This window comes from Crocodylus porosus, unplaced genomic scaffold (genome assembly GCF_001723895.1).
Source record: "Crocodylus porosus isolate Cpor-Errol unplaced genomic scaffold, CroPor_comp1, whole genome shotgun sequence".
NCBI classification, from domain to species: Eukaryota; Metazoa; Chordata; order Crocodylia; family Crocodylidae; genus Crocodylus; species Crocodylus porosus.
Genome location: NW_017728935.1, coordinates 3,639,388 through 3,665,724, shown reverse-complemented (window position 1 = coordinate 3,665,724; position 26,337 = coordinate 3,639,388). Strand labels below are relative to the sequence as shown.

At 44.0% G+C, this 26,337-nt stretch overlaps 3 protein-coding genes across 12 annotated transcripts in view; 2 read left to right on the top strand and 1 right to left on the bottom strand.

Moving 5' to 3' along the window:
- Positions 1-5,879: 5,879 nt before the first annotated feature.
- Positions 5,880-18,510, top strand: APOBEC2 (apolipoprotein B mRNA editing enzyme catalytic subunit 2). The gene is made up of 3 exons (XM_019546696.1): positions 5,880-6,265; positions 17,031-17,575; positions 18,065-18,510. Exons 1-2 carry the CDS (start codon positions 6,117-6,119, stop codon positions 17,566-17,568), a joined length of 687 nt encoding a protein of 228 aa, XP_019402241.1. The 5' UTR covers positions 5,880-6,116; the 3' UTR covers positions 17,569-17,575; positions 18,065-18,510.
- Positions 18,511-20,022: 1,512 nt separating this feature from the next.
- On the bottom strand, positions 20,023-25,733 carry OARD1 (O-acyl-ADP-ribose deacylase 1). 2 transcript variants are annotated; one of them, XM_019546698.1, is made up of 5 exons: positions 25,626-25,733; positions 24,750-24,894; positions 23,240-23,298; positions 22,161-22,273; positions 20,023-20,690 (listed from the first exon to the last, which is right to left on the bottom strand). In XM_019546698.1, the coding sequence occupies exons 1-5, from the start codon at positions 25,659-25,661 to the stop codon at positions 20,588-20,590; spliced, it is 456 nt and encodes a 151-aa protein (XP_019402243.1). In that variant the 5' UTR covers positions 25,662-25,733; the 3' UTR covers positions 20,023-20,587. The 2 variants fall into 2 exon arrangements, with proteins under 2 accessions (XP_019402243.1, XP_019402242.1); XM_019546697.1 differs by lacking the exon at positions 25,626-25,733 and having other exon boundaries at positions 24,750-25,134.
- A 430-nt stretch (positions 25,734-26,163) lies between these two features.
- Positions 26,164-26,337, top strand: part of NFYA (nuclear transcription factor Y subunit alpha) — a 17,046-nt gene continuing 16,872 nt past the window's right edge. For all 9 annotated transcript variants that reach the window (XM_019546695.1, XM_019546692.1, XM_019546691.1 and 6 more), the window contains exon 1: positions 26,164-26,258. The gene's annotated coding sequence lies outside the window, so the exon portion shown is untranslated. The remainder of the gene's footprint in view (positions 26,259-26,337) is intronic.

Below are 26,337 nucleotides of genomic sequence, written 5' to 3'. Positions count from 1 at the left end.
CACAGCACCACAATATGACGCTAGGAAGTCCCAGTGTAAAAAAAAAAGCAGCGTAGTATAGCAGCATGGACGGCCAGAAATGGAGCCTGGCCATCCAGGACCATGCTCTGGCTGCCAGCTAGGCTGTGTGTGGACAGATCTGCAATGCTGCTGCCCCAGGAGGCCCCCAGGCCCCCAGGTAAGGCTGCTAGGGCCAGCACGGATGCTGGCCCCAGCCTCCTCTATTCCACCTGGGACAATTTGGTGCACACTGGAGTGTGCGTGCAGGGGTGTACCCTGGGGCACAAAGCTGTGAGTGGGAGCAGGTAGATGGGGTATTCTCAGGATAATCCTTATTGGTGCTGCTACAGTGTAGACACACCCTGAGATGCCTCATATTTGTGCCTGTCATGGACATAGAAAATTCACGCCAAGCTCTGAATCTGTGACGCACCTATGGCAGGGCTTTTCTGGGACCAGCGGCACTCCCAAACGTTCACCTCCTGGAGGTACCCCTTCTGTTTGCATGGCTCCCAACACTGCTTTGCTTGTCTGACTCCTCCCTGTAAAACTAACAGGCAGCAAAGGGACTCCCATCAGGGAGGAGGCAGCAGAGGCAGATCAGGATCCTGGAATGATTGAAAGCAACATTTTCTGTTAGTGCTGCTGAAAGAGGCAGGGCAGCACAGGGGAGTTTTCTACAATAAGAACAAAGCTGCTCTGTGCAGGAGACACACTATGCTTGGGGTCTGCCCAAGACTGTGAAACAAGCTTGCAGAAAGTCAAGGACCATCCCCAACTTTGCCACCTTGCGCTCCAACTGCAAGGTGCGTATCTGTGTCCATCCTTCTCTAACACAGACATAGAGCAGCATGTCTGGTGTGCATGTGTGTCTGTGTGTGCATGTGCATTTCACAAGAAACCAGCCAACTGCATACTCTCCTCTGTCTGGGAAGAGGCTGTGAGAACAAATAAGTGACAGATGTTAGTCACACTGCACTACTGGAAGGCCCTCAGAAACTACACTGATGAGCACATTGCACACCTGAATAGAATGGAATAGAATAGAATAAAAAGTCCTGGAGACTGAAGGACTCCATGCACCCACTGAAACGGACATATTCTGATTTAAGCTCCCCTGGTTCAACACTGTGAGAGCCATGATGGATGGCACCCTTCTACCTGAGGGCAGAAGTTGGCCCAGCAAGCCCAGCACAGGCAGTTCTTATGCAGACTCCTTGCCATGCTGTTCTTAAAATAAACCACTTCTCTGTGCTGAAGGAACAGACTCCAGGGAAGAGGTTCAGTTTTCGTGGCTCAGCCTGTCAATGTGTCTGTCTGCCTGCCTGAGACTTCTATGTAACACCCAGACATTACAGTGAAAAGCACAATACAGACATGATAAATACGATTAGATTCAAATCTCCTGAGATGGCCAAGAAAGGAGACAGTGCCAGGGTGATATGGAGATGAGATGCCAGGAAACCAGCGTCCTGCACACAAGCAGAGAAGGTTTATTACAGGGGATCAGGATGCCCCCAGACTCTCCATCTCTCTTCCCTTTCACTTTGACGTGCTATGCTACCCTCCGAAATCTGTGTCCTATGGTCCCACAGGGGGAAAAGGGAGGGAGCTGCCAAGGGGCCGGGGGGAAGGAAAGCTGGCTCTGTTGACATCACTGTCAACAGGACTTTATTTATTTATCCTGTAACGGTAGTTACAGCTGGAAAAAGCAGAAAGGGGATTGCTGCCAGACAATGTATCTAGGGAGATGTTTTGTTACTACCACCAGCTGTCCCATTGGGATAAAGAGCTATAACTAACGCAGCCATGGTCTTATTTCACTCTTGGATCTGCCCAAAAACGCTCCTCCAGTCTGCGAATGCAATGAAACACCCTGTCCTTAGCAAGATCCTTGGCAGCCAGGTCTCCTCTACCCCATTTTGAATCTCCCCTTCAAATTGTGCAATTAAAAATATAGTGACTGAATCCCGTGCTTTCGGCCATAAGCCGATCCTTTACATCAGGAAGGAATATTTTCTTTTCATTTCTTCCCCCTCAGCAAAGCATAATTGACCAGCTGATGTGGAGGGAGTAGCTGCTTGTCGGTAAAACATCAGATATCAGCCGCCACCGGTAAAGACGGCATACTGGATTTGGCGGATCAGAAGTTTGATCTAATAGGCAGCTCTCCTTTTCTCTCAATTCTTGCAGACAAACACACAGCCCTGAGATCTGGCCTCCAAATAAGAACTGAATAACCCTTTGCCCACTGATGAGTGACTTTCTGGGAGTATATGTCTTGAAGACAGGCTTAAGTGGGGAAGACCTTGGTAGACGATGTCACCTTCACGATTGTAACAGGATAACAGCCACGTGCACATAGTTTGACTTCAGAAAAAAAAAACCTATTGGCCTGACTGGGAGAATGGTCCAAGGGTTTGCTTGTGCATAATAATTTTTCTCTAGGAGACAAATATGTAAAAAAAGATTGTGCTCTTTCTGTAGCTGATGCATGTAACGGCTTGATGCTGCTCCTACTGACATCAGTGGCAAAACTCTTTATGGACTTCAATGGATGTAGCCTCATACTCAGAGACAGAAACCCCCCAAACCAAAGAATCAAGTGTCCAGCTCCTACCCAGAACTGGAGGCCACCTTAGGTTCCCTTCTTACATCTTTTTTGCAACCATTCCCTGTCCTGCCCCTGCTACCAACCAGGGCTTTGCCAGTGCCCCTCATTGCTGACCTGCCACATCACTGTTATTCTAGACAAGGTTCTGCGCATTAATGTTGATGCCCTTCACTCCTGATATGAAACCCCACTCCTTTTCCTGTCATAGGTCCCTATCCCCAGCATACCCAAATCCTGTCCTTCAGCTTCCTCCCGTATCTTGTAGCTTTGCTGGGGCTGACCCATTGATACTCCAGATCTACTATGCCAGTTCTGGAGCTAAACTGAGACATCACTGTGTGGGATTGCCAGACCAGCTTTGTATTCATAGGTAAAGAAAGAAAACATTGAACTATAAGGAAGGGAAAGTGCCCGAGAAAGACACACTGGGTGTGTCTACATGAGACATTTATTGCAAAGTTGACTAATTACTTGTGCGGTAAATGTCTTGGTATCTACACCCGCACCCCTATTAGGGCATGTGAAACCAAAAAACTCTGCAGCAGTACAAGTAGTACTCTGCTGTGGAGTTTTTTTCATATGCATCAGCACATGTGTAGATGCTGAGCAGGCTGGCTGGGGCACAGGGTGCTTCAGCGTGGGGCTGGTCGCAGGCAGTCCCCACACTGAAGCAACCGGCCGCTCCACAGAAAGTGGAGCTTGGCCGGAGCAGCCTGGGCTGGCAGGCCTGGCAGGCTGACCCCCCAGGTCCCCTGTCAGCCCAGGTTGCTCTGACTGGGCACCACATGCTGCACACAACTAAACTCCAGAGCAATATGCTGTAGAGTGTTTTGCTCCTGAGTGCACAGTTTATTCACGTGCTTTAATCTCACGTGTAGACACACCCACTGCTTGGAAAGCATATTGACTTTAGTTGACCACAGTTGGGATGGCCCCATTGTGAGGATAACTGTACATCTGACAAATCTGCTGAACACTTGCCCTCACGCAGTTAGCTGAAAGTAAAGCGATTTGATACGCAGGGCTCAGCAGCGCTACGTGCAATTACACGTACACTTGCGGGGAGCTATGGCTAGTCAAAAAAACCAGACAAAACCGATCAAAGCTTTTCTCCCTGCTGAGGTTTTAATGCCATTGTCAGACTGACCACATCACAGTGGCGTCCCTTGATATTTTTGGCCCAGGCACAGGCTATGGGGGATGGCCTGTGAGTATTTAGCACACAGCCCTAGATGGAGCTGTGCAGCAGCTGGGGAATGGCTGGAGAGCAACAGAGTCGCAGCACCGCATTCCAGAGATTAGATTAGAGCTCAGCATTGATCTCCGCAGCTTGACCGGGCCAGTGAAAGCTAAAGGCTGCAGGAGTGATGGGCCCTGCTTAATCTAGCAGTCAAGAGCTTCCAAAAATAAAAAAGTGGGTCAGAGGGATGGAAGAGGGGATGGGATTTTTTAGACAACAGGGAGGAAAGGGAAGAGCTGTCACTCATTAGCAGAGGATTCCCATCCCAAAACTCACCCCCTGAAATGTCAAAGGTGAGAGTGATTGGGCAGGGGACCTGGAATTTGAACATAGTTACCAGCCAAGGGGAAAAACAATATTATGCTCTTGATCCCGGAGAAGTATTCCAAACTTTTTTTTTAAAGAACTATGAGGCAACATAAAAAAGTGATGCATGTCTCATGGACAGACAGCCTCGGAACTTTTTAAATCCTTTATTATCCCGTTGTCACAACACAGTCCACCCCCAGTATCAAGTCAACAAATAAATCACTATTTCTTACCAGGTCTCAGCAAACACGGTGGTGTAAGAAGGCGCTTGATGTTCCCTGCCTCAGAGGTGGCTGCATTTCAGGGGTGCTGCATGTGAAGAGTTGTGAGGAGCCTTGTGTGAAGATGCTGTGAAAAGATGAGATGATTGTTAGTATAAGAGGCTCTGGAGGGGTAAAACACAAGTTCACAGCATCTACAAATGTCCTATTTCTTCCCATCCTAACACCATGTCAGGATGACTTCCAAAGAAGAATCTTTATTCAAGTTCTAAGAACACCTTGGATTTGAATTAAGTGGTTTAAATTCAGAACAAGATGTTTTTGTGGCCAAGTCTCATACAATGGTCAACAGGAAAAAATAAGGCTTTCTAGAGACTACATGAAAACCACACAGCTCTGGGGGTTGCATTCCAAATTACCATAGTCTTTTGCTTAGGAGGGTCCATTTGACTCAGTGCTAGACCAACTGGACACCCCAAATTTGTGCTAATGGAAACTTTTGCAGCCCTCCTTGGACTTTTTATTATGGAGGAATTCCATACTGAAGTGGCCCAGACAAAGTACAGACAGCACCATCAGAGAACTTCTGGGTCAGTCCAGCATTCTCCCTGTCATGCATTGTACACATCAGTCCCGGACCCCACTTGCCACGTCCACTGCTACTTGCCTCTGTACAGCCTTCAGGCCCCACAGGCACACTCCAGTCCTGATCCTCAACCCCAACACAGGTCCCCATTTGTCCAGTCTCTCGATTGCTAGTCTGCCTTCCACCTAAGGGAATTACCAATCCAGCATCTACACTCATGGCAACAGCAGAACTGGAGAAAACCACTAAATAATGGAGAAATTGGAACCGTTTCATTATTTCATGGATTTCATAGACATTAGGGCTGGAAGGGACCTCGGAAGATCTTCAAGTCCAGCCTCCTAATTGCTAATTGATGATAATTTATCATTATCTATCTCTGTAGCAGCACCTACATGCACTATGGGCCTTCAGGACATTCAGGAAGGAGTGGTGTCCATGCCTAGTAGCTCACCAAAAATTGTGGAGAATGAGAAACAAATCCTGAACTGGTGTAAATCAACACAGCCCACAACTATGCAGGGCCTGACTTCAAAACTTTTGGAATGAAAATTTTGGCTTTGACATCAGTGGAAGCTACGCCGTGGACTTGAGTGGGATCCTCAGTTCACAACGTTCCCTCTGTGGAAACATGGGTCAGAATGGATGTACTTTTCCAGCTTTTTAAAAAGAACCGATGGGGGATTCCTCCTCTCCACTCCCACCTTTGCTAGAAGCATGGTCCTCCAAGGTCAGGCTGATAGTGCGTTGGCAAACCAAGGCAGTGGGGGAGTATTCCTGCCCCTTGCCAGCTTTCTGCCATCTGTGTGGATAAATAGGCAACTTCTGTTTGCAGGATTTTCCATCCATGACTTTACCCGCCCACAATGAATTCGTCACTTTAAATTAAAAAGGGGAGCGAGAGGGATTGTTAAAAGGCCTTAGCACAGGAGGAGACATCTGAGAGTCCTCTGGTCATCCTACCCAATCCAGTCTCTGCCATTGCTGCTTTGTTCCATATTTAGCTTCTGACAACTCTGCCTGTTGCTGGAACTCCCTGCTTCTATTTTCCCCTCACCCTGTGCTGTCTCTCTTCCTTGACAGCTCACGGACATTGCTCCTGCTCTTTCCTAGTGATCTTGACCTGGTACAGCCATAGCCAGCAAGATGGCTGAAAAGCAGGAAAACCCTGAAAACACCCAGAACGGTGAGCCGGAGCCTGAAAATGCAGAGCTGACTGAGGAGGAGAAGGAAAAGGAGAAGGAGAGGAAGAAGAAGGAACTGGAGGAACTGCCCCCCTTTGAAATTGTGTCAGGGTAAGAAATACTACTGCGTGATCTTAAGTTTAAAGAAACATGAGAGTGTAAGCCAGCAGTGACTCCCTTAGGTTCGTGACTGATCTGAACAGGGTGAGGTTTCTGTCTAAGGCTTGATACTAGGTCATTACGGATGAAGCCTGGGGTCAGTGCAACACTGGAAAGAGATTTTTAAACACTGTTGAAATGGCATAAGTTGCAACCTTGTCTCTGGCTGAACATGTAGTTTGGATGATGCTTGTTGGAGTTTCACTCCATTTGTGAGAGTTAGATTCAAATCAGCCACTAAATGGTTGGATCCATCTATTTTATATTGTATAGGCCTGATTCTGCCACCTTTACAAATGCGCATACTATGCAAGTAGTTCCACTGATTTCAGTGAGACCCCCTATTAGGTACAATACTACTCCATGTAAAGGTAAAAGAATGGAGCCCTTGGGAAATATTTAAATCCTCCTTTCAATTTTTGGAGAGGGCCAATGTAAACTTCTTTGTCAGTGGCTTAGGAAAATACCAAACGCTGGGCTGTACCTGCTTAATTGACTACAGGGGATAGATTTGCTAACCTGTAAAGGCTCACCACCTGCAGTCGAGGCTGACTTCTAAAAGAGCTTAGCTCATAAATCAGGCACCAAAATAGTGGACAATTTGCTAAATTGCTCAGGTCTCATGAGCTCCCTTTGTGACACTAACAGCCTGAATTTCAAATCTACTCAGCAGGGAGAATGCTGAAATCTTTGAGAGACGTGTCTACTTATTTAAGTGTCCGAATGGAAGAAGAGCTCTGTGGACATTTTGGTTCCATTTCTGAACGTTTAGCCCTTATTAAAAACCAAACCGCTATGTCTACAACTGTTCTTATTAAGTTCTGTTATAATTAACCATACAGACAATAGGAGGATGGACTAGTGATGAATCAATAGTCAAGTGACTATACATTAATGATATCTGAGGGACATACGCATCTAGGAAAATACGTCTGTCTAATCCGCTGTCCCTAACCCTTTCAAATATCTTTATTAATGTCATATCTAAATGGAGCTGTAAATAATTTACAGTATAACCTATGACCAGGGACACGACACTTTAAAAATAACATTAGGTAGTTCTACCTTTACTCTCTTTCAGTGGTTATCAAGCCAATGTGCTCAATTATTAAAGCAAGGCATGGTTTATAGCCTTTGCTGCAAACTTCAATGCAGGGTCTGAAAATCTATCTGGATATTACTGCCTATCTTAGCGGCAGCAGCAATAAAGATTCTCCAGTCAGTGCTTGGCTGGCAATTCTGATGAAGATACAAGAATTAGGATAGAATCCAGCTCTCTCCCATATGTAACTATGCGGCTCCATAAAACTACAGCAAACAAAAGCTTGTGGTCCATAAAACCTACAGAGCATATTCAAGGACATGTGGGGCACAAATATTTTCAGTAATAAGGTGCCACATTGATCTCAGTTTCTGACTGTAACAGAGGCACTTCCATAAACAAACACAATGTGACCATGGACCAGTGTCCACCTACCGTTAACCATAGAATGGGTAAGTTCAGGTCAGAAATGGTGACGGTTTCCTCACCTGCCATGCAGCAAGGGGTTTCATCTCTTTTGGTGAGGCTCTGATGGTACAGGACATTAGCCTGCATGTAATCATTTGCCTTTCTACTGAAACTCACAATAAATGAGACTTTGAGCCAGTTATACAGATGGCTTTTTACGACGTGGACATCTGTCCGCTAGGAGTGAGCTAAGCTCACAGAACCCATTTCATATAGATCAGAGACTCAGTACAATGCTCAGTGATTGCTTCTGGTCACTCGATGTGTCCAGGTAGATTTCTCAGCCCTGCTTTCTGTCACTTAAAACTAGAAATGTAAAGTAATGGTGCAATGTCTTCTGGATGCCCTCTTAACTCTAAAGAGTTGGATAGGAACATGAACGCTGATCACGTGTGAAGGACGCTTCTTGGTGTTGTTTTTGTCCTTTGCAGATAATTCATTAAATGATGGGGCCACTACAGTATTTGACAAATTGTCTTCTCAGGAGAGGTGAAGCATGAGAATAGTAGGGACTAGGCTTGAGATGTACCTGTGTGTGGAGACTCTTGGCGATAGCAGGTTCTGAGTGAGTTGCTTTGGTGCGGCTAAGGGAGAGAGGATGGCAGAAATAACAGGGAAGTAATTGCTTGTGATTAAGGTCCACTGGCGGAGCCGTGTGAGGGCCTAAGGCTTGAATAGACTTCCCAAATGATGATTAAACACGCTGGCAAAAGTGGGTGAGGACCAGCGACTAGAATAGTAGGGGCTTCTGCAAGTCAGGAGCAAAAACCTTAGACGGGGATTTGCTAGGGGTACAGTTGGGATCAGTTGCATAACACCAATGTGCACTCTGCTGGTGCTAACAGCTTTTCATTTACATGAGTATTAAATTCTACACATTGGCTGTCAAGCGAGACAAGACGATTAAGTCTTTGGAACTCACCTGCTCAGACCCTTTGGAGAAGAAATGCCTTGCGTTCCTTCCTCCCCATCGGTATGTAAGTATTTGTTCTGCGCACACTGCAATGATATTTGAGGAGCGCTCCCAACAATCTACCTCTGGCTAACTGCTGAACTCCAGCAACAGCCAAACCAGTTTCTCCCCTGATGATTGGTTTATTGACAACATGCTAGGCTATGGAGGATGAGGAATGGGGAACCAAATCGATGACAGGGAAATCCCAGAGGACCCTCAAGAAGCTAATTTACCCCAGTGTTTAAGTGCCCATATTAAGATATGTTTGAATTTGAAAGGCCTGTGCCTGCAGGTTGGAATCTCCCTCTCTATGTGCCTTCCCTGGATGTGGTCCCCATTTGGATTTTTTAGTTATTAGCAATTTTTTAGCTAGCAGAGCCAGTTATTCTGCTAATGGATAACTTAATCATTAGTAATTTGCTAATTTAAAAGCCCAATCATCTGTGCTCAGTTGCGCTGTCTTGGGCTCAAGCGTTTCAGATATGATACCCAGCCATGTTTGTAATGCTGCTACCTGCAGCTCCAAGGATTCCAGGTTCTGGAAACAATCCAGTCACCCTTTTCAGGGATGTTAAACCCCTTTGGCCATTGTTATAGCTCAGCTGAGTGCTGCCATGTAAACTCAGTAGGATTCACAGTGATGCACACATTTACATTTCATAACAGGGTGAAAAGGAAATGCTCCATGGTGATGGCAAATCCTACCCCTCCTCCTTGGCCATGGGAGGCCTTGTTACAAGAGAACTTGTTTGGGTCCACCGTAAATTTTTTGTCATCTGTTTGCTCAGCACGGCTCTGGCCATTAGTGAATGGCTGCTCTTGAGACAGTCATGAAACACTGGTTTTGCATCAGGTCTTTGTAACTAAAAACTGTAGCTTGTTTGAATTTTCATTGACAGTACCGTTGAATTGGCTTTCCTCTTTCCTAGCCAGTTAGAAGCTAGAGGTCATTGCCTACTGCCTTATAGCAACTTCCCCAAAAGTTCATATTATAATTAGCATTGTGCCCACAAACTAAAGAACAAATGTATTCCACCCAGTTGGCATTCTTGAGCCCAGAGGCTTCTGTTTCAGAAAAGCTTGAAGCTTTTAGTTTTATCGGGGTACTGACAAATCACTAGGGAATAGTCTAGATACTCAGCACAGCAGTCTGGATGAATTATGTTTGAAACATTCCAATTATTTGTAAAAGGATTAAAAATAGCTTTTCTCTTTTCTAATGTTTCTATTTCTAAACTCGTAGTTACAGCACGGATTGCATGAAGCCGGGAGGCTTATGTCGTATTCCCTACCCTACCTTTATGTGATCTGAGCAAGTTTCTTAATGGAAGAATTATTAGTTGGTGCCCAATTCCCATTGCCTAACTTCCCTAAGTGCTTCTCAAAATTTCCTTTTTAATGCCTCTGTACCTCAGTTTCCCCTCTGCAGAATAAGGATAATTATATTTCCCTACCTCTGTAAAGTGCTCTGAGATCCCCAGATAAATGATTCAGGTGCCAAATGCAATTATATTGTCAGTGCTCCAAGTATGTTTCCTTTAATAGTCTTTTTAATGATCTGTCTGCAATTTTTTTGTACAAGTTTTATGTTTAATTAAAAAAAAAACAGAGTCAAAGGAGCCTGATACAGCCTAATAAGAAGCTTCTTCTGACAGCACCTAAGGAGCTTATAAAGGGCAACACAAACATTTAACGAAGATCATAGGAGACATGCAAAAATAGACAGGCAATTTTGAACTTGTGCATGTCCCACAAGCTGCAGCTAAGCTGAACTACCAGCCGCTTTAGCAGGTGACAGTGAGGAAAATTATGACAGTTTGGGGTCTATATATGCTTATTCAAGGAGGCATTCATCTATATATGTGTGCATGCATGTGTGCATTATTGGTGTGTGTGTATGTGTGTTATGCAGTGAGCTGTTTTGGCAAAGGGAATCCCAATGGCCGTGAGTATTTTTGCTATCTGCTGTAGCCCAGTCTTGTGAGAGCACTGGAGCAAAGAATTGTGAGCACAAAAGTAACCAGCTCAGTCACTGAGACACTAAATATTTGCATGTATAAATAAGTCAGAGAATAACATATGATAGGGCACAGGCTGATTTCTCCTTCTGGCATCCATCCATGACATATGGAAACAGAATAAGGGAACAGGAGTCAGTGCTCCAGGTTTCTATTTGTTGGCCCCGCCAGACTGTTTCAGTAACTCTGAAGCAACGGATTATTTTCTTATCTCTTTCCCCACCTCTAAAATGGGGGTAACTGCATTCATACACCGTCTTTCTTTCAAAAGTGAGTATATATTATCTTAATTTTAAGCAGTATAGAAATCGTTACCCAGAGAGGATTTGAGACTTGCTCAATATCAGACAGAAAATAAGTATCAGGGCTAGGACCTGCTTTACTCATCAGCGTACTTTAGCTGTTTCCAGGTTGTGTTGTCAGGCTTAATTGTTTCTAAACTGCTTTGAGCCACTAAGATAAATAGTGCTAGAGAAATGCAAAATATCATAATTAATTACTATGAGTGTCTGAAATACATGTTCTAGTTCAGAGGTCATACTATCTACTGTCAGAGTGGATGCAGGGTGTTCATACATGTAGTTCTTTTCTTATTGCTCAGTCACTTGATGATGGATTTCACAGACTCACTGGGCATGTCTACATGTGCATTTACACCGGCTTAAATTTACTGCGCAGTAAGTGGGAATAGGCCAGCATCTGCATATGCAGGTATTAAAGCGCATGAATGCTGTGTGTGGACTGACTTGGGACTAAAGTTAGTCCCAAGTCAGTCCACACACACAGTGTTACTGTGTAGTAAGGCATTTACACTGGGCATCTACAAAGGCGTGTGCATTCCTACACAGTAACTAATTGGGCATAGATTTGATACCTGCATGACACAGGTATCAAATTTATGCTCAAACTGGCATAAATTGCCGTATTTACTGCGTAGTATCGGCGTGCATGTATAGCTGAGTACCCATCATAAGCAGTAATTTCAGTTACTGCACCGTAAATGTGCATGTGTAAACACGCCCATTGACACCTAGCACAAATTCTGGTTGCTGGGAACAGAAACTATGCGGTGTTGTGACAAGGACTTAGTTGTGTCCTCCCAGGGCAGATGTTTGGAATACACATTTGTGCTAGATTGTCCACACTGCTCTGATTTAGGTGGGATTAAGCTGATCCTTCCCGATATATTAGACTTTACATTATGTCAGCAGCACTCTGGACTTCGTTGCCTCTGTATCCATAGTGAGCAAGGGTTTCTGAACTGTCAGCCAGCTGCTTACGCCCTTTGGAGAGTGCCTTTAGTTTCGTTTACAGGCCTCCGTACTGGAAGTAAAGTGTTATGCTAGATATTCCTTGTTGCTACGAAGACAGATTTTGTTTAGGAGACTAGGTAATCTCAGTCTGTTTCACAGATGACAGGACACAGATTTTATACAGGCTTTCATTGGAGGGCTTGATTTAACATCTGATTAATCAATAGGACTCTTTACTCTGACTTCAAGGGGCTGTGGCCTTACAATTCAAATAGCTCATTAAAACAGAGTCATATTATCCCATAGTGTAACTCTCTTGAAGTCAACAGATTTAAACGAGGAATTAATTTTCCCATGACTATGACATGGTACATTTTTAAACAAGTGTATAACATTGCATTATTTTAAAATGATTGCTTGTGGCTTTAGAAACCTGTCTCTGAAAAAAGGGGAGGATGGCTTCTGCTGATGGAACACAGCTAGGATGAACTCTTTGATTACAAAAGGAATCAGAAATGATCTCTGAGCTAAAGTCATGGGCTAAGTATAGACAGTCAAAAAGCCTGAGGCTGAAGCAATTCACTCTTTGCAGATCAGTCTAAGCTGCAGAGATTAAACTGAGACAACTGGACACACATCTACTTTTGATTCAGGAATTGCAGCCACATGTCTGCAGTGGCTCAGGCCAGAAGCCCAGGGGGCACTAAAGCATGGCTCTCTGGCATGTAGCCAGAATGGGCTATGTGTTCTCTTCCTCTTCCTGCTGCCCCCAAGGTCTCTGGGAATGGCAGTCCAGATGCACAGCAACAGGACTCTTCCTGCTTCCAGGTGCCTCTGTGATCTGTAGTCCAGTCACAGCCAGCAATAAATTTGAGCAGGGAAGAGGTGTTTAACCCCCCTCCCTGGCCCCAGGCCCCAGCCAGGGTTTGCCTGGCTGGGTGGGGCAGTCCCTGCTTCCCTCCCCCAACCCTTCTCTGCTGGAGCAGACAGCCAAGCTGAACCCAGGGCTAGAAAGCCATGCTGGGCTGCTGGGGGACTGTGATTTAACTTGAACCAAGAAGGGGCCTGGGACAGAAGTTTCATAAATCGGTTTGACCCCAATCAGTTAAGTCTGGTACTACATGCAACCAGGTTTATCTTAAAAAAATGGTTTATATGCACTGTACTTCGGTTGGGTTACAGGTTTAAACCAGTTTCTGATCACTTAAACCAGTGTAACTTCTGTCCCCATGAAGTTTGCAGTTCTCCAAGAAATGTAAATTTCTTAGACCCAAGGAACAAAATAGAAAAGGGCTTTCATTGAATCTAGGGGAGAGAGGCATTATACTAAATTATAGTCTGGTCCTGCTCCTTAATGAATATGGTGGGAGTTTCATCATTCGCTTGAAAAGAAACAGGACTGGTCCTTAATGAGGTATTTCCAAGTCATCTAATCTACAAGGAGGAAGGTCAAAATGTTGTGAAGAGAAATACGTTGAAAAGTAATCTTGCCAGATATATTCTGGGTTTTCTAAATCAGGGGAATTTGCACAGATATGCACAAGAGCAAGGTCATAATGCAGACCAGGACAAAAGAGAGCTTGCATTTGGGCAGTACATCTACATTAGATGTTATATAGGTGTAACTGTATCAATGTAACTCGCCCTAGTTTAGCTAGCCCCTCAGTTCCTCCAGCCCTCTTTTCTTGAGTACAGATAGACACTACCAAAGTCTGATGCAAAGACTACTGAAATTAGCGGGAGACTTTCCAGTGACTTCACTAAGCTTTGGATCAGGCCTCCATCATCCTTCAAGTTGCCTTTTGAATCAAAATGTATCAGACAGGTAAGGTTTCAAGAACAGACAAGATAGAGTCTACTCGTATTTCTCAGCTTGTAATTAGCATCATGCTTAGCGACAGCAAATACGGTATTTATAGTCTACAACTGTCCTGGTGCCAAAGCACATCCAAAATGGTAGGATTTATTTCCTTCTCTTAAGCCAAAATACAGAGGCTTTGGCTGTGCTACCATTTTCCTTCACCTATATATTAACACTAGCGGCAGCAAGCGACATTTGTATAGAAACCCTACAGGCATTATTTTAACTCTCTCTGTTATCATTTTAATCACTGCTTTGTGCAGGCCTTAGAGCAGATTTAAAAAGACCTAAATCACATGGTGTACAGTGCAGCTTAGACTGTTGCTAAGGTTAGATCTACACTATAGACTTCTGCTGACAGAGTTATGGCAATTGGGATGGTAAAGAGTCGTGATCCCCAAGCTGACTTACATGTATAGTCGGTTAAGGAGCAGTGACACCAAGAACACTGTGGGTTTGCCGACACAGCTTGGTTGCCTGGGAAAGTGGCCTTTCTATGCCAGTATAAACTGCAGTTTCGCCAGTGTAGTTGCATCCATTTTTGGTGGTATAGCATACTGGTACTTCTATACTTGTAAAAAACCTCCTAGTCTAAGCCTGGACTGTAGAGCATCACAGTTAGGCAATCTGAGCCACAGCTTTTGGTGCCTAATTTCTTTAAGTGAGGTTATAAAATCTTTGTCCTTGTCAGACTATTCACACCTTTATGTACATTTTTATAGCACGTGCTTTTCAGCACCAAGCACAGTGAGGCTCTAACACTGCCCAGGGCCCTAGACACCAATGTAACACAGGTTTGGTGGGAGATCTCCTCTGTTTTAACTTTACCCAATGCCTGCTGTAGAGTAGCACCAGCTTCATTAAAGGGTCTTGACTTCATTTGGAAGACACAAACAGAATATACAGCAAAGCTGGAACTAATGGGAAAGTACTCTGGGAGATCCTGTTACTGAGATTAAACAACCGTGAACAACTGCATTTACACTTTTAGAATAATGTGCCAAGAGTGCAACAAGAAATGTACTAGCTTCTAACGTTCTGTAGCATCAGAAGGGGCACAGCACTTTTCAAGAATTTTCTGCGTAAAATGCTATTTGTTCACATGTAACCTCATTAGCTAGAGCCGCCGTAGACGACTACACAGCTGTCTGACCACATAGCTCAGTCCTGATCTCCATTATGGAGTCCTAGGCCCACATATACGTCTGTCATAGCCTGATGCAAAGTCACTAGGCTTTGCACGTAGTCCTCAGAGCACATACCTCAGTCCTTCTGAGCAGCAATCTGCATAAGTTCTGGATCTCTTCCAAGTTGTTTGCTTAAAGGTAGCATTAGTAATGGTGCTGAATCATACTGACAGCACAGGGTGGCTTTATGATACGAGGCTAGATTTGAGGTCACCAAACTCATTTTCATTTCTGACCTCAAACAGGGTTTAAACTTAAGTCCTCAGAAGTGAATGAATGGTACATTCACATGTTGTTCCAAGTTACATATTCATCGTATTTATTAGTAGACTCTCCATGTTTCTGCACCAACCACCTCCACCCTCTCCAGAACCTCTTTATACATGAGGTATCGCATCTTTCCCATTGAGGAAGAAAACAAACCACTCCATAAACCAGTGTTTCTATCCCATCTAAGGTGGTCAAGTCTCTAAGAAGCTTTCCTGACCTTTTCTCAGTGTGCCCCCCAGAGAAGCCTGAAATAACAGACTTTGCTCGGCAGCTAGATGATCCAGGGATGGAAGTGATATTTTACTCACTGTTTTACAAGATGAATTATTTCCTTACTAGGAATATTAAGGTTACAGGTCCTTCCAAGACTCAAAAGGGCAAAGAATAAGACGGCAGATTAACTGTGTAACAAATGAAGTGTAAAGTGCAATTACCTTTGATTTCCCGATACAGGATTTTGGCTACTTAAAGCATTGTCATTCACACCGCCTGGTGAAGCATGCACCGAGTCACATAACATTTTGTCAACAACATTTGACAAGAGATTTTATCATGTGACAATGTGGGAGCCCCCTATGTGCAATGGCTACTAAGGTGGATTTTTATTGTGACAAAATGCAATGACTGCAGATAAAATGTTAAGCAGAGTCACCACACAGAACTGAGGAAAGGTCACGCAAGCAAGCAGGTGCCATGAAAAGGCTCATCAAATTCTTCTGCACACCAATTGTGTTAGTAAATAAAGGTCCTAGCTATGGCGACTCAACACTTAAGGAATGGATTATACCTTCCCTAAATAATTCCAGAGAACACGCTGTTCTGACTTGAAATGGAAAATGACCAGAAGCAACAGCATTACAGAGATATTAATTCATGCTGATTAAATTAATTTGGAAACCTAGAATGGAAATGGATAGTTGCTGGTTATCATGAGCGACCAAATTAATCCCTAGCATGAGCAGAAACAGGTGTGTGACTTTAGTAGAAGCACTTATATTAGGTCTCTCTTTGGACTCACATATCCATATTAAACCAAAACAGAGCACAACTCAGCACAGTTGATGTCACAGCGCCAGATCCAGGAGAGCCGTGTGCTCAAGGCTCTGGACTAGAACTGTGGCAGAAGGGAAGGATGGGAGAGGGGCACTTGACAGAACAGAACCTTAAATCATAATGGTAAGGATGCTGCAGATGGAGATTATAGTGCACTGGCAGAACCATGTGATGGTTTAGGACTAAGATGCAAAGGATACAGCCCTGACTTGAGATGCACTAACAAACTTGAGTCAAGGAAAGCCATTTCTCTTGCTTATGCAACACAGAACAGCAGGCACACTCAAATGTGTGTCTGCGTGACACATGGAAGGAGTGAGTCTCTTATAGCTGTGTCTGATATGTTCACAGTAGATATTATGGGTTCCTAGGACAGATGCATCAAAAATAAGTCAACCAAAGTAATCAAGGGAGTACACAGGACCTCCCAATATTCATGTAGCCTTATCCTGAGTTGTAATTATTATGCTAGTCTTAACAATGAAGAGCCAAGACAAACGCTAGATTAAGTGACTTGCCCAAGGTCACGTTGGAATACAGGCTGAGACAAGGATTGCAGGATCTGTTAAAAATACTAAGGGGTTTCTCTTGCTCTCTTCTTTTTCCGCAGGGAACGCCTCCCTGCCTTCTTTTTCAAATTCCAGTTCAAGAATGTGGAATATAGCTCAGGCAGGAACAAGACCTTCTTATGTTATATTGTAGAAACCCAAGGCAAAGAGTCAGGGACCATTCGGGGTTACCTGGAGGATGAGCACGCAGCAGCCCATGCCGAAGATGCTTTCTTTAATACCATCTTGCCTGAATGTGAATCCAGCCTGCGCTACAATGTCACCTGGTACGTCTCCTCCAGCCCCTGTGTGCCCTGTGCAGAGCGAATAGCTGAGATTCTGAAGAAGAACAAGAACCTGCGCCTTACTATCCTGGTGAGCCGTCTTTTCATGTGGGAGGAGCCCGAAATGCAGGCTGTCCTGAAGAAAGTGAAGGCAGCTGGCTGCAAGCTGAGGATTATGAAGCCTCAAGACTTTGAATATGTTTGGCAGAATTTTGTGGAGCAGGAGGAAGGGGAATCAAAGGACTTCGTGCCCTGGGAGGACATTCAAGAGAACTTCCTGTATTATGAGGAGAAGTTGGCTGAGGTTCTACACTGAGACTCATGTGAGTAAGGGTTTCCATTTGCTCATCTACCTTTTTGTTGCCTCTGGGTTTTTAAGGGACAAATAGAAAGCTTTTCAAGGTGCTATTGCTTCCCTCTGTGCCCAGCTAGGGATGCCAGTACTAAGCGTCAGGATCATCTCCCCAGCAGTACCCTGCCCTCTTCCACTCTCCTGTACAGCAGGGCCAGGCAAGTTAAGAGGACAAGACCCAGGCCGTCAAAAATACTTGTAGGAATACACTCACTCTTCACAGAGAACCAAAGAGAAAAGTCATTAGACATAAAAAGAACGTTCCATTGTTCCCTGAATGAGCAGTTTTGCATGACAGATAAGAGAACTGAAGGGATAACAGGTGACTGTAGTAGTTCTATGGCCTCAACAGAGCTGGTACAGCATTTCATCCCTTCTCAATACACTGTTTTGTATGAGACGGTCTCTTTAATCAATAAAACATTTGAAGCTGGTAACATCTGTCTCTCTCTTCCCCCAGGGCCAGTTTGTAAGAGATCTGTTACCCAATGAAGAAACAAGCACGACAGACTTGGACATCTGCGACACTCCTTCAGCTTTCCCATCTAGCAGGATGCAACATAAACCTCTAGCAGACATGGCCCTGATGGACTAAAATATATATTTATCATGCAGCATTTTTTGGTGTTTGGGGTTTTTTAGAACGTAATCCTGCATTGTTTCTGTTAACAGGAAAGAGACACAAATGTGCCATGGTTAGAGACAGAAATGAAATGGACTTCAATGGAATTTGAAAAACCACAGTGCAGGCCCCAGACGATAGAAGAGCTTTAGCGTAAAAGAATATTTAGATAAGAGCAGGGCTGCAAATTAGATAAGCATATTTGGCAAGTGTATATTTTATAAACAGTGATTTTTTTTAAAAAGAGAAAACTAGCAATGCAATTAAAAGAAAGCAAAGCATTATTCATTCTTTTCCTTTGTATACAACTAAAAGCATGGCCTAACTTGGCAGCTAACTGGTCTAGTCTGGCACAGGCAATATGATGGACTCTCCAAGTAGCGTAAGCATGTTGAAAACATCAAGTATCTTCTCCCTTTGGCTGCCAACATATTCACGCTACAAAACTGGAAAGGGGCAAAACAAGTTTAATACGTGAGTAGCCACAACTGCACTTCATAGTATCGGTCATTTCTCCCCTTCCCAAACAGACTAAATGAAATCTAACAGGTGAGATTATAGCCTGACATCCTACCCATGCAGCCATTCCACATTTCAGAGTGGGACATAATAGTACATAAGACTCTTCCTGTCCTAACCAGTTGAGCGTCTCCATGGGTGAAGAAGTAGAGAGAAAAATGCAGGGGTGTAACAAATATGGAGAATGGACAGAAAGCATACGAGACCGCTCAGCCAAAAAAATTGAATTTGATAAGGTTTGCTTCTTTAATCCATAACATTTGTTTCTAACCTACTGTTATGGGCTTTGTGGTGTTTGACACAAGCTGTACCACACAATATCACAAGGAACAACTGACTCAGAAGGTGCTAAAAGAGTATAAGATTAGCATAGTCTTACATGTTGTCCTATGAGATGTTATTGCTATGCAGAAATGCTGAATATAGTTGCTGTGGATTTACTGTACATTTAGTACCAGATTTCATTTATTTATGCACATTTTGGTGCCTATTTATACATTCTTTGATTCAGTAATCCAAACACTGCCCATTGATCCAAAGCAGTCTTTTTTAGATATTTGTACACTTAGCTACTTTCGTTGAATAACTACTGTCCTTCTACAAGAAGATAACAGGTGGTCAGATACACACGAGCTTTAAATTTAAGGAACAGAAAACATTTTCTACTGATCTCACTAGGCTACCTGTATTAGTTCTTGTGGATTAAACTAGGAAGTAGAGATAATGACAGAGCACTTCAGTATACGACTCCAAGTTCAGGATAAGTACTACTTTGAATCACGCACTGCAGAGTAAGTTACTGCAGGAACAAAAATTTTACAACTGAAGTTTACTAATCAATAGTTGTGTTATGGTGGTCTACTGGATTAAATATGCTATTCATTAGTCATTTGCTCACTGCAGCTTAGCAAAAACAAATGTAAAAACAGATCAATCCTTACATACTGCCACAGTTAGAACTCCAAAAAAACTTTAGGTAAGAAAAACAAATGAAGAAAACGACAACTACACCTTTACATTCGACACTTGCCCATTCCTTCCCAGGCACGGGTGCACGATTACTGTACCAACTAGTACTACCTAATACCTTTGTTCCACAAACAAACTAGGTTTTCTTTAAACGTTCAGGCTTCCTCTAAAATGTAATTAAGAGAAAGACAAATACAGGCATGGCTTACAACACAGGGATTACACCCTGGTTTCAAGAGTAGAAGAGCAAGGCTTAAGAGTATGATGCTGAGGTGGCATATATCTGGAAAAGCATGCAACATCACTTGTGTTTGAAAGAATACTTTAATTTTAATCATTCAACGGACAAAGGAAAACAAGCCTCATTGATGACATGAACACTGTAAAACTGTAAATCAAAATGACAGGGCTACATAATTCTTCACCTACCCATTCTGTAGAACAGAGTAAAACACATACAAACTCAGTTCCAAAGACCCAAAATATTAAGAATGCCAAAAGAGCTTATACAGCTACACACAATAACCGTTTTCAACACAGTGTTTAGCAGATGGGGCAACAGAGAAACACTGACATCAGGTGACTCACTGTGCAACTTGCAGGTGAGAGTCCCTGAGGGATATACATGACCCTGAAGATTAAGATTAAATACTTTACTTCTTCACTGGAAGTCTGCACACCATATTCCAAACTAGTTGTTTTCAGAGAACAGCGACCGTCCACTGAAAAACATGAACCCAACAATGAGTTATACCTGGAAAGAGAGGACTGGGCCGTGCTTCATATGCAGCCGTTCCTCATCCATCAATTAACAAATTACCTCTCCCCAAAACAGGAGAAATAAAACAACCATCCCCATAAAGGCCCTTTTGTTCAGAGGGTGTAAACTGTGATCTTTATGTCCGTGTCCTCGAATACTTCTCCAAGTATCGCTGAAACCTTACTCCATTCCAGGCGGTCAAGTCCACATCCAATCCTGGAAAATAAGGGTAGCAAACAGGCTGTGATGAGCTGCTTCTGACTGTAGTAGAGCTCACAAGCAGACACAAAAGATGATCAAAAGGCCATTTCAGTGTCTAAGAATTGTCATGGGAAAAATACCAGATACTAAAGGGCTCTCTCCTCCACAAGAGAAAGGATTAACAAAACCCAATGGAATTTACACATTTGCACCTGATTTCTAACTCGAATTTGTGTGTTTTTAACAGAGGACCATTAACTACTAGAATAAACTGCTCTAAGAGAAGCAGTGAATTTTCCATCTTTTTGAAGTCTTCAAATCAAGACTGGATGCCTTTCTAGTAGGTGTATTTTAGTCAACTAGTCATAAGGCTTAATACAGGACGGTCAGTGTTATACAAGTCAGAATAGATGCTCTAACGGTTCCTTTTGGTCTTCTATGACAAAAACGGTATAATTTCACTCTTTCCCACCGTCTAACGGGAAGGAAAAAAATGTAAACTTCTCTCAGATGAGCTGAAGAAATTAATGATATAGTTCATGCATTTCTCTGCAGTGTAATTTGCTGCCGGAAAAACAACAGGGTGGACAGAGCAAGAATAACATGCAACCACAACGTAACAGTATATATCAACAGCATTGCTCAAGACTATATCAATGCAAATAATTATGAGGTATCTTTGAAAGCGAGATCATCCAAAGCTGATCTAGAGGAAGAAGATGTGGTTCTAGAACTAGTGAGATGAACTAAAGGACAATGATATTTGTCTTGTGGCCTAGACTCATCCTGCTGATGGAACAGCAGCTCTTGTTTAAGGATACTACCAAAAAAAAATCACACTCTGCATGGCATCTTTCTATAGCCAACACCCCCGCCAAAACTTAAGACAGCATGTAGTCTCCAAAAAGTAGTCATCTTCAGCTATTGCTACCTGGTGTAGATAGAAAGGAAAAGAGTTCTAAGACAAGATGTGAAGGATGCAGGATGATGCATGCTGATTAGAGACAAGTGGAACCCATCACCAAAAATCAATGTCAATTCTGTTCACTACAGGCAAAAAGGGAAACAGACTCCTTTCCCTGTCTCCACAGTTCAATCTCAGGATTATTTTGTGAATTAAATTCAACCAAAGAGATTCCCAACTGAATATAAGATTGACGAACGTAATGTGGAGAATCCCCGCGCCCCCTTACACAGAAACATGCAATATTCTGGAGATTTCAGGCATCTGTGATGAGTGGTACTAACTACCTCACTAATAATTAAAAGTATGCAGGAAAAAAAGGAGAATCCTGTCTGTTTTGCTGACCACTGAACTCAATTTGTTTGGGGTCACACAGTTCAACTGAACAACCTTAACAGAACAAAGCAATTGTACTACAGCAATCATTAAGCTTTTATATCATGGTGAATAGGCATGTCCTGAATGTCCATTCTGCACAAGGGACAATAAAACATTTACTTTTCAGTATCTTAATCTCTCACCTAGGCATAGAAATATCAGTAACCCCATTGTTCAAACAATGAGTCTTCATGGCAACTAAACTCTTTCGCATATTCTCATACGTTGGTTTATGGGAGACCTTCTTCTTTGTAATCTGCATAGAAATTAAAGGTAGTTTTGCATTAGCAACAATCACACAAGTAATTTGCTTTTTGAAAAATATGCTTATGTCACGCAAATCTAAGCCACAACCTGCTGACCAACCACTGCTCACTAACATATATAGCAACTCGGATCAAACTAATCATTCCACTGCAATGTGGGCATACACTGTCATTTAGGTATTTAACTATACATGTAATTACTGATCACAAGGCAAAACATGTCAGGACTCTAAAAACAGCATTTATGAAGGCAATATCCTAGTAAAAGTTAAATGCTTTTGAGAATTTTCCCATTTCAAAATGCAATACAATCTTTCCCATTATCAAGCATTAGGATTTTGCTCATCTGGCTCACATGTGAATACAAATATTATGTTCAACTTCCTTGGACAAGCATACAGCTCGTGTCTTAGAACAAATTATTGAAAGCAAAAACAATAATGTAACCATGTGGAAAAAACAGAGTCTTCATATTAGGGAGGCTTATTCAGCACAATCTTAGAAACCAGGAACTTGGCTATCATCTCGAAAGCATGACATGACTCGAGGAGACTTATGCTCTCTGTGAAACAGGGTGGTAAAGCCTTGCCCTGGGACTTGGATATTTTTCAGTTTGTTCAAAATTTGTTAAAGTATATTCTAAGTGCAGGCATATATATGTATCCTTATAATAATAATAATAATAAAGAAGTTTATCAAAGCTATCAGATCAAAAATTTCAGAGACCATAGAAAAGGCACAAAAAATAAAAAAGGCAGCAGAACAAACATTCCCTTCCTGCCCACCTCAGCTCTGACCAAAGAGAAAATGAGATCATTTGTTAAACTTTGGCATTCTCCCAAGAAGGAAGCCAAGGCACCGAGACTAGTTTATTACACGCATTTGCTTTGGCAGCTTAAGTTAGTGCAAATTGCATGGTTTAGCAACCAAGCCCCTGACTTGCGTTCCTTTCTTACCAAGTAGTAAATATATCGATCATCTCTCTTCAGAACTGCTACCTCCCCAGACTTCTTTTCTAAGACACATAACAACAGAAGCAAGCACTGGAATTTATTGTGATTCAAATGTTACAACTTGAAACTGGTGAACCTAGCAATACGTTCTTAATTTGTAAATAATTTTTTTAAAAACATATTGGTAAAAATAAATAGAGGAAGTGTTTTTACTTTTCTCTGCATATTTACCCAATTTTACCCTTTCCCATGAATACTCAGATTCTCCTGTTGTGTGTATTTTATTTTGAGTGGCTACATAAAAAACAAACAAACCACACAAAAATTGACAGAGTTAGAAAAACAGTAGCGTCTGAAATCTCTGCTAAAATTTTTAAACTGATTACTTTCAGCTTGATATGATCCTTAACTCTGACAACTAAGTAAAAATGCAGATATAGCATAAAATCTGTTAGCTTTTGCAAGAGGGGGAAGGGAAGAAAAATCGTAAGAGTCTAAAAAAATCCTGTGTGGATGCAGTTGCCATCTAAATCCAATCCTGCAAACACTTGCATGCAGGAATATTCCTGTTGAAGCCAGCAGGTGCTTCAAGGTAAGCATGGCCATGTTTGTAGGACTGAACCTGAAGATGCCTGTCTCTATCACCTCCCACTAAAATGCAACAATTTCCCTTTTTGCAGCAGGTGCCTAGAGGCAATGGCTGGGACAACCTGCACCCAAGGGATTGGGAATGTATCATACAAAAGAACAGAGAATATCATTTTTCTGAAGATGACTTGCAGGATCAGGGCCTGAACTGCATTCCATCTAATCAGGACCTTTGTGTCCCGAAGTCACACAACTAGGAGTCACAAAGCAGGAGAGATTAATCCTGGAGCTGCTATCTTTTTCTGTTGCTGTTTTCAGGTTTGTTTGTTTTTGTTGGGAGTGGGGGAGGGAGAGGATTTTTTAATTTTTTTTTTAAAGAGGTAGTGCTCTCAGGATGGCCCAGCCTGGTGGTTAACTATCTCTGAGTTAATAAGAGCTGTAGTAAGTATTCCCCTTTGTCCAAATCAATGAGCTCTGGACTCTATCCTGATAGATGCATTCACATTCAGAACGCACTTGAAGACTGCTTCCCTCTTTTCCCCTTTGTACTGTTTGCCCCTTCACCAGGAAAACAAATGCAAAAACACCTTTTGCCTTTGAACTGCTAAGGTCACACCTGTAGAAAAAACCCCAATACCATCATTAAATTAAAAAATTAAGGCCTCAACTTTCATTATTATCATTTATACCATAATCCCTGTTTGTGATCCAGTTTATTGTACTAGGCGCTGTATTCAAAAAGAGATGAGCTAAATCACCAGCCCAAATAGGTCAAAGAAAATGTCTGAAGATCCCATGTAGCCAGCTTTTAGTTACTGCTGTGTTTGATGTTGCACAACTACTTTGCATAGGTAGGGATTAGTGCTGGAGAACGACGCTATTCATACATTGACTGTGACCAACCCTTCCCAGAAACATCACTCACGCTGATCCAAGAGCTCTTCTACGCCACCAAACTTTTTCTTAAACACCACGGCTATGCCGGCCCCCATGCGACAATCCTCGCTGATACAGTGAGCCAACGAGTCCGTACTGGGGCATGAAAAGAGATCCCCCTTTGCGTACCTGATCTGAAAAACAGCAAATGCAAATACAAGCTGAATGAAGACATTTTTGACTAGCTTTTCAGGAAGAAGAGAAGAAAAGCCTAGAAGAAAACAGGTCAGAATAGGAGAGCAGACATGGCACTTGGGTTGGGGAACCAATCCCATATTAACAAGCGAAGAGCAATTAAATCTTAGCATCCGTATCTTCAGAACTTTTCTGGCAGGTCAGGGGCCCACAGGACATCTAATCCGTGTGTTGTAGGGAAACAAACCTCTCGAATTAAGAAAAATTGCACTGCGGAAGCTCTTTGGGGGGAAGCCAACAAGGGTCGCCCTGCTCTGCCGGCATTTCCAGACCGGGAGGAGCTGGTTGCCCATTGCGACCAAGCGGCGGCCTGTTTCGAGGCGAGCGTCTCACCCCGGAGGTCAGAGGTTGAACTCAGGACGCCCCAATCCCATACTCCATCATGTCATGGGGAAAGGAGGTAGCTTGACCCCCCACCCTGCCTGGGGGGGAACTCCCAACATTTGGGGGAACGGGGGCAGCTCAATTCCCAGCTCCGTGAGAGGCCAAACAGGGCTGCACAGCGTCACCCCGCCACGGCGCAGGGAGGCCCGATCCTGGGGATATCAATCCTGGAAGGGGGAGGGGGGGCCCGATCCAGGGGGGCCCGGTCTTGGGCGTGTCAATCCTAGGGCGGGAAACACGATCTTAGACCCGTTGGCTCCACTCAGCCCCCGCCCCAGAGACGCACTCGCTCCGCCTCGCCCGCCGTAGGGGCGCTGGTCATGGTGGCGTCCACAGGCTCCTCAGCGGCGAAGACCACGGGGGATTGAGTGTGGGAGGAGAAGCCTCACAGCCACCGACCCCGCCCACCCTGATGCGTCAGCGGCGGCACTACATGGTTCACCCTAGCACCCCATTGGTACGGCCCACTCCCAAATGAAATGGCCGCCGCCGCTTCTCTAGGCAGCCCGGCGGACCACCGTCTCTATGGTAGCCGCCCAGAACTTTCGGCAGAGGAGGGCGGAGACCCACCTGTGAGCCTGCGCACGCGCAGCGGCGAGAAAAAGCAGCCTGGGAGCCCCACTGCGCGTGCGCACCCCCAGCGGTTCCCCCCCCCCGGAAGTCCGTGCGCCTCCCCCCTCTTCCTCGCCTCCCCCTTTCCCGCGGCGCATGCGCAGGTGCCGGGGTTCGGGAGGCGTGGCCCTCAGAGCCGCGGCGGGCGACTGGCTCGGCGCGTGCGCGATTGGGGGGGCCCGGCCCCTCTCTTTGTTCAGGGTTGGGCGCCATTTTGCGCGGCGGCTGAGTGGAGGCGCTGATTGGGTTTCGGGGGCCGGTGGCGGAGCCAATCAGAGCGGGACCCGAACCGGGGGAGCGAGGCACGGTGAGTGCGAGCAGCCAATATGGAGCCCCCGAGCGCCGGCCCCAGCGCCGGGATTGGCGGGGCCGAGTGGCCAGTCAGG

Excerpts from the sequence above, each read along its gene's own strand:
- APOBEC2 (XM_019546696.1), top strand. The coding sequence starts at position 6,117 with ATGGCTGAAAAGCAGGAAAACCCTGAAAACACCCAGAACGGTGAGCCG. Across the intron at positions 6,266-17,030 it reads CCCTTTGAAATTGTGTCAGG|GGAACGCCTCCCTGCCTTCT; the intron begins GTAAGAAATACT and ends CTTTTTCCGCAG.
- OARD1 (XM_019546697.1), bottom strand. The coding sequence starts at position 25,068 with ATGCTAAGATTTAATTGCTCTTCGCTTGTTAATATGGGATTGGTTCCC. Across the intron at positions 23,299-24,749 it reads AGAAGAGCTCTTGGATCAGC|AAAAGAAGTCTGGGGAGGTA; the intron begins GTGAGTGATGTT and ends TATGTGTCTTAG. Across the intron at positions 22,274-23,239 it reads ATCGATATATTTACTACTTG|ATTACAAAGAAGAAGGTCTC; the intron begins GTAAGAAAGGAA and ends ATTTCTATGCAG.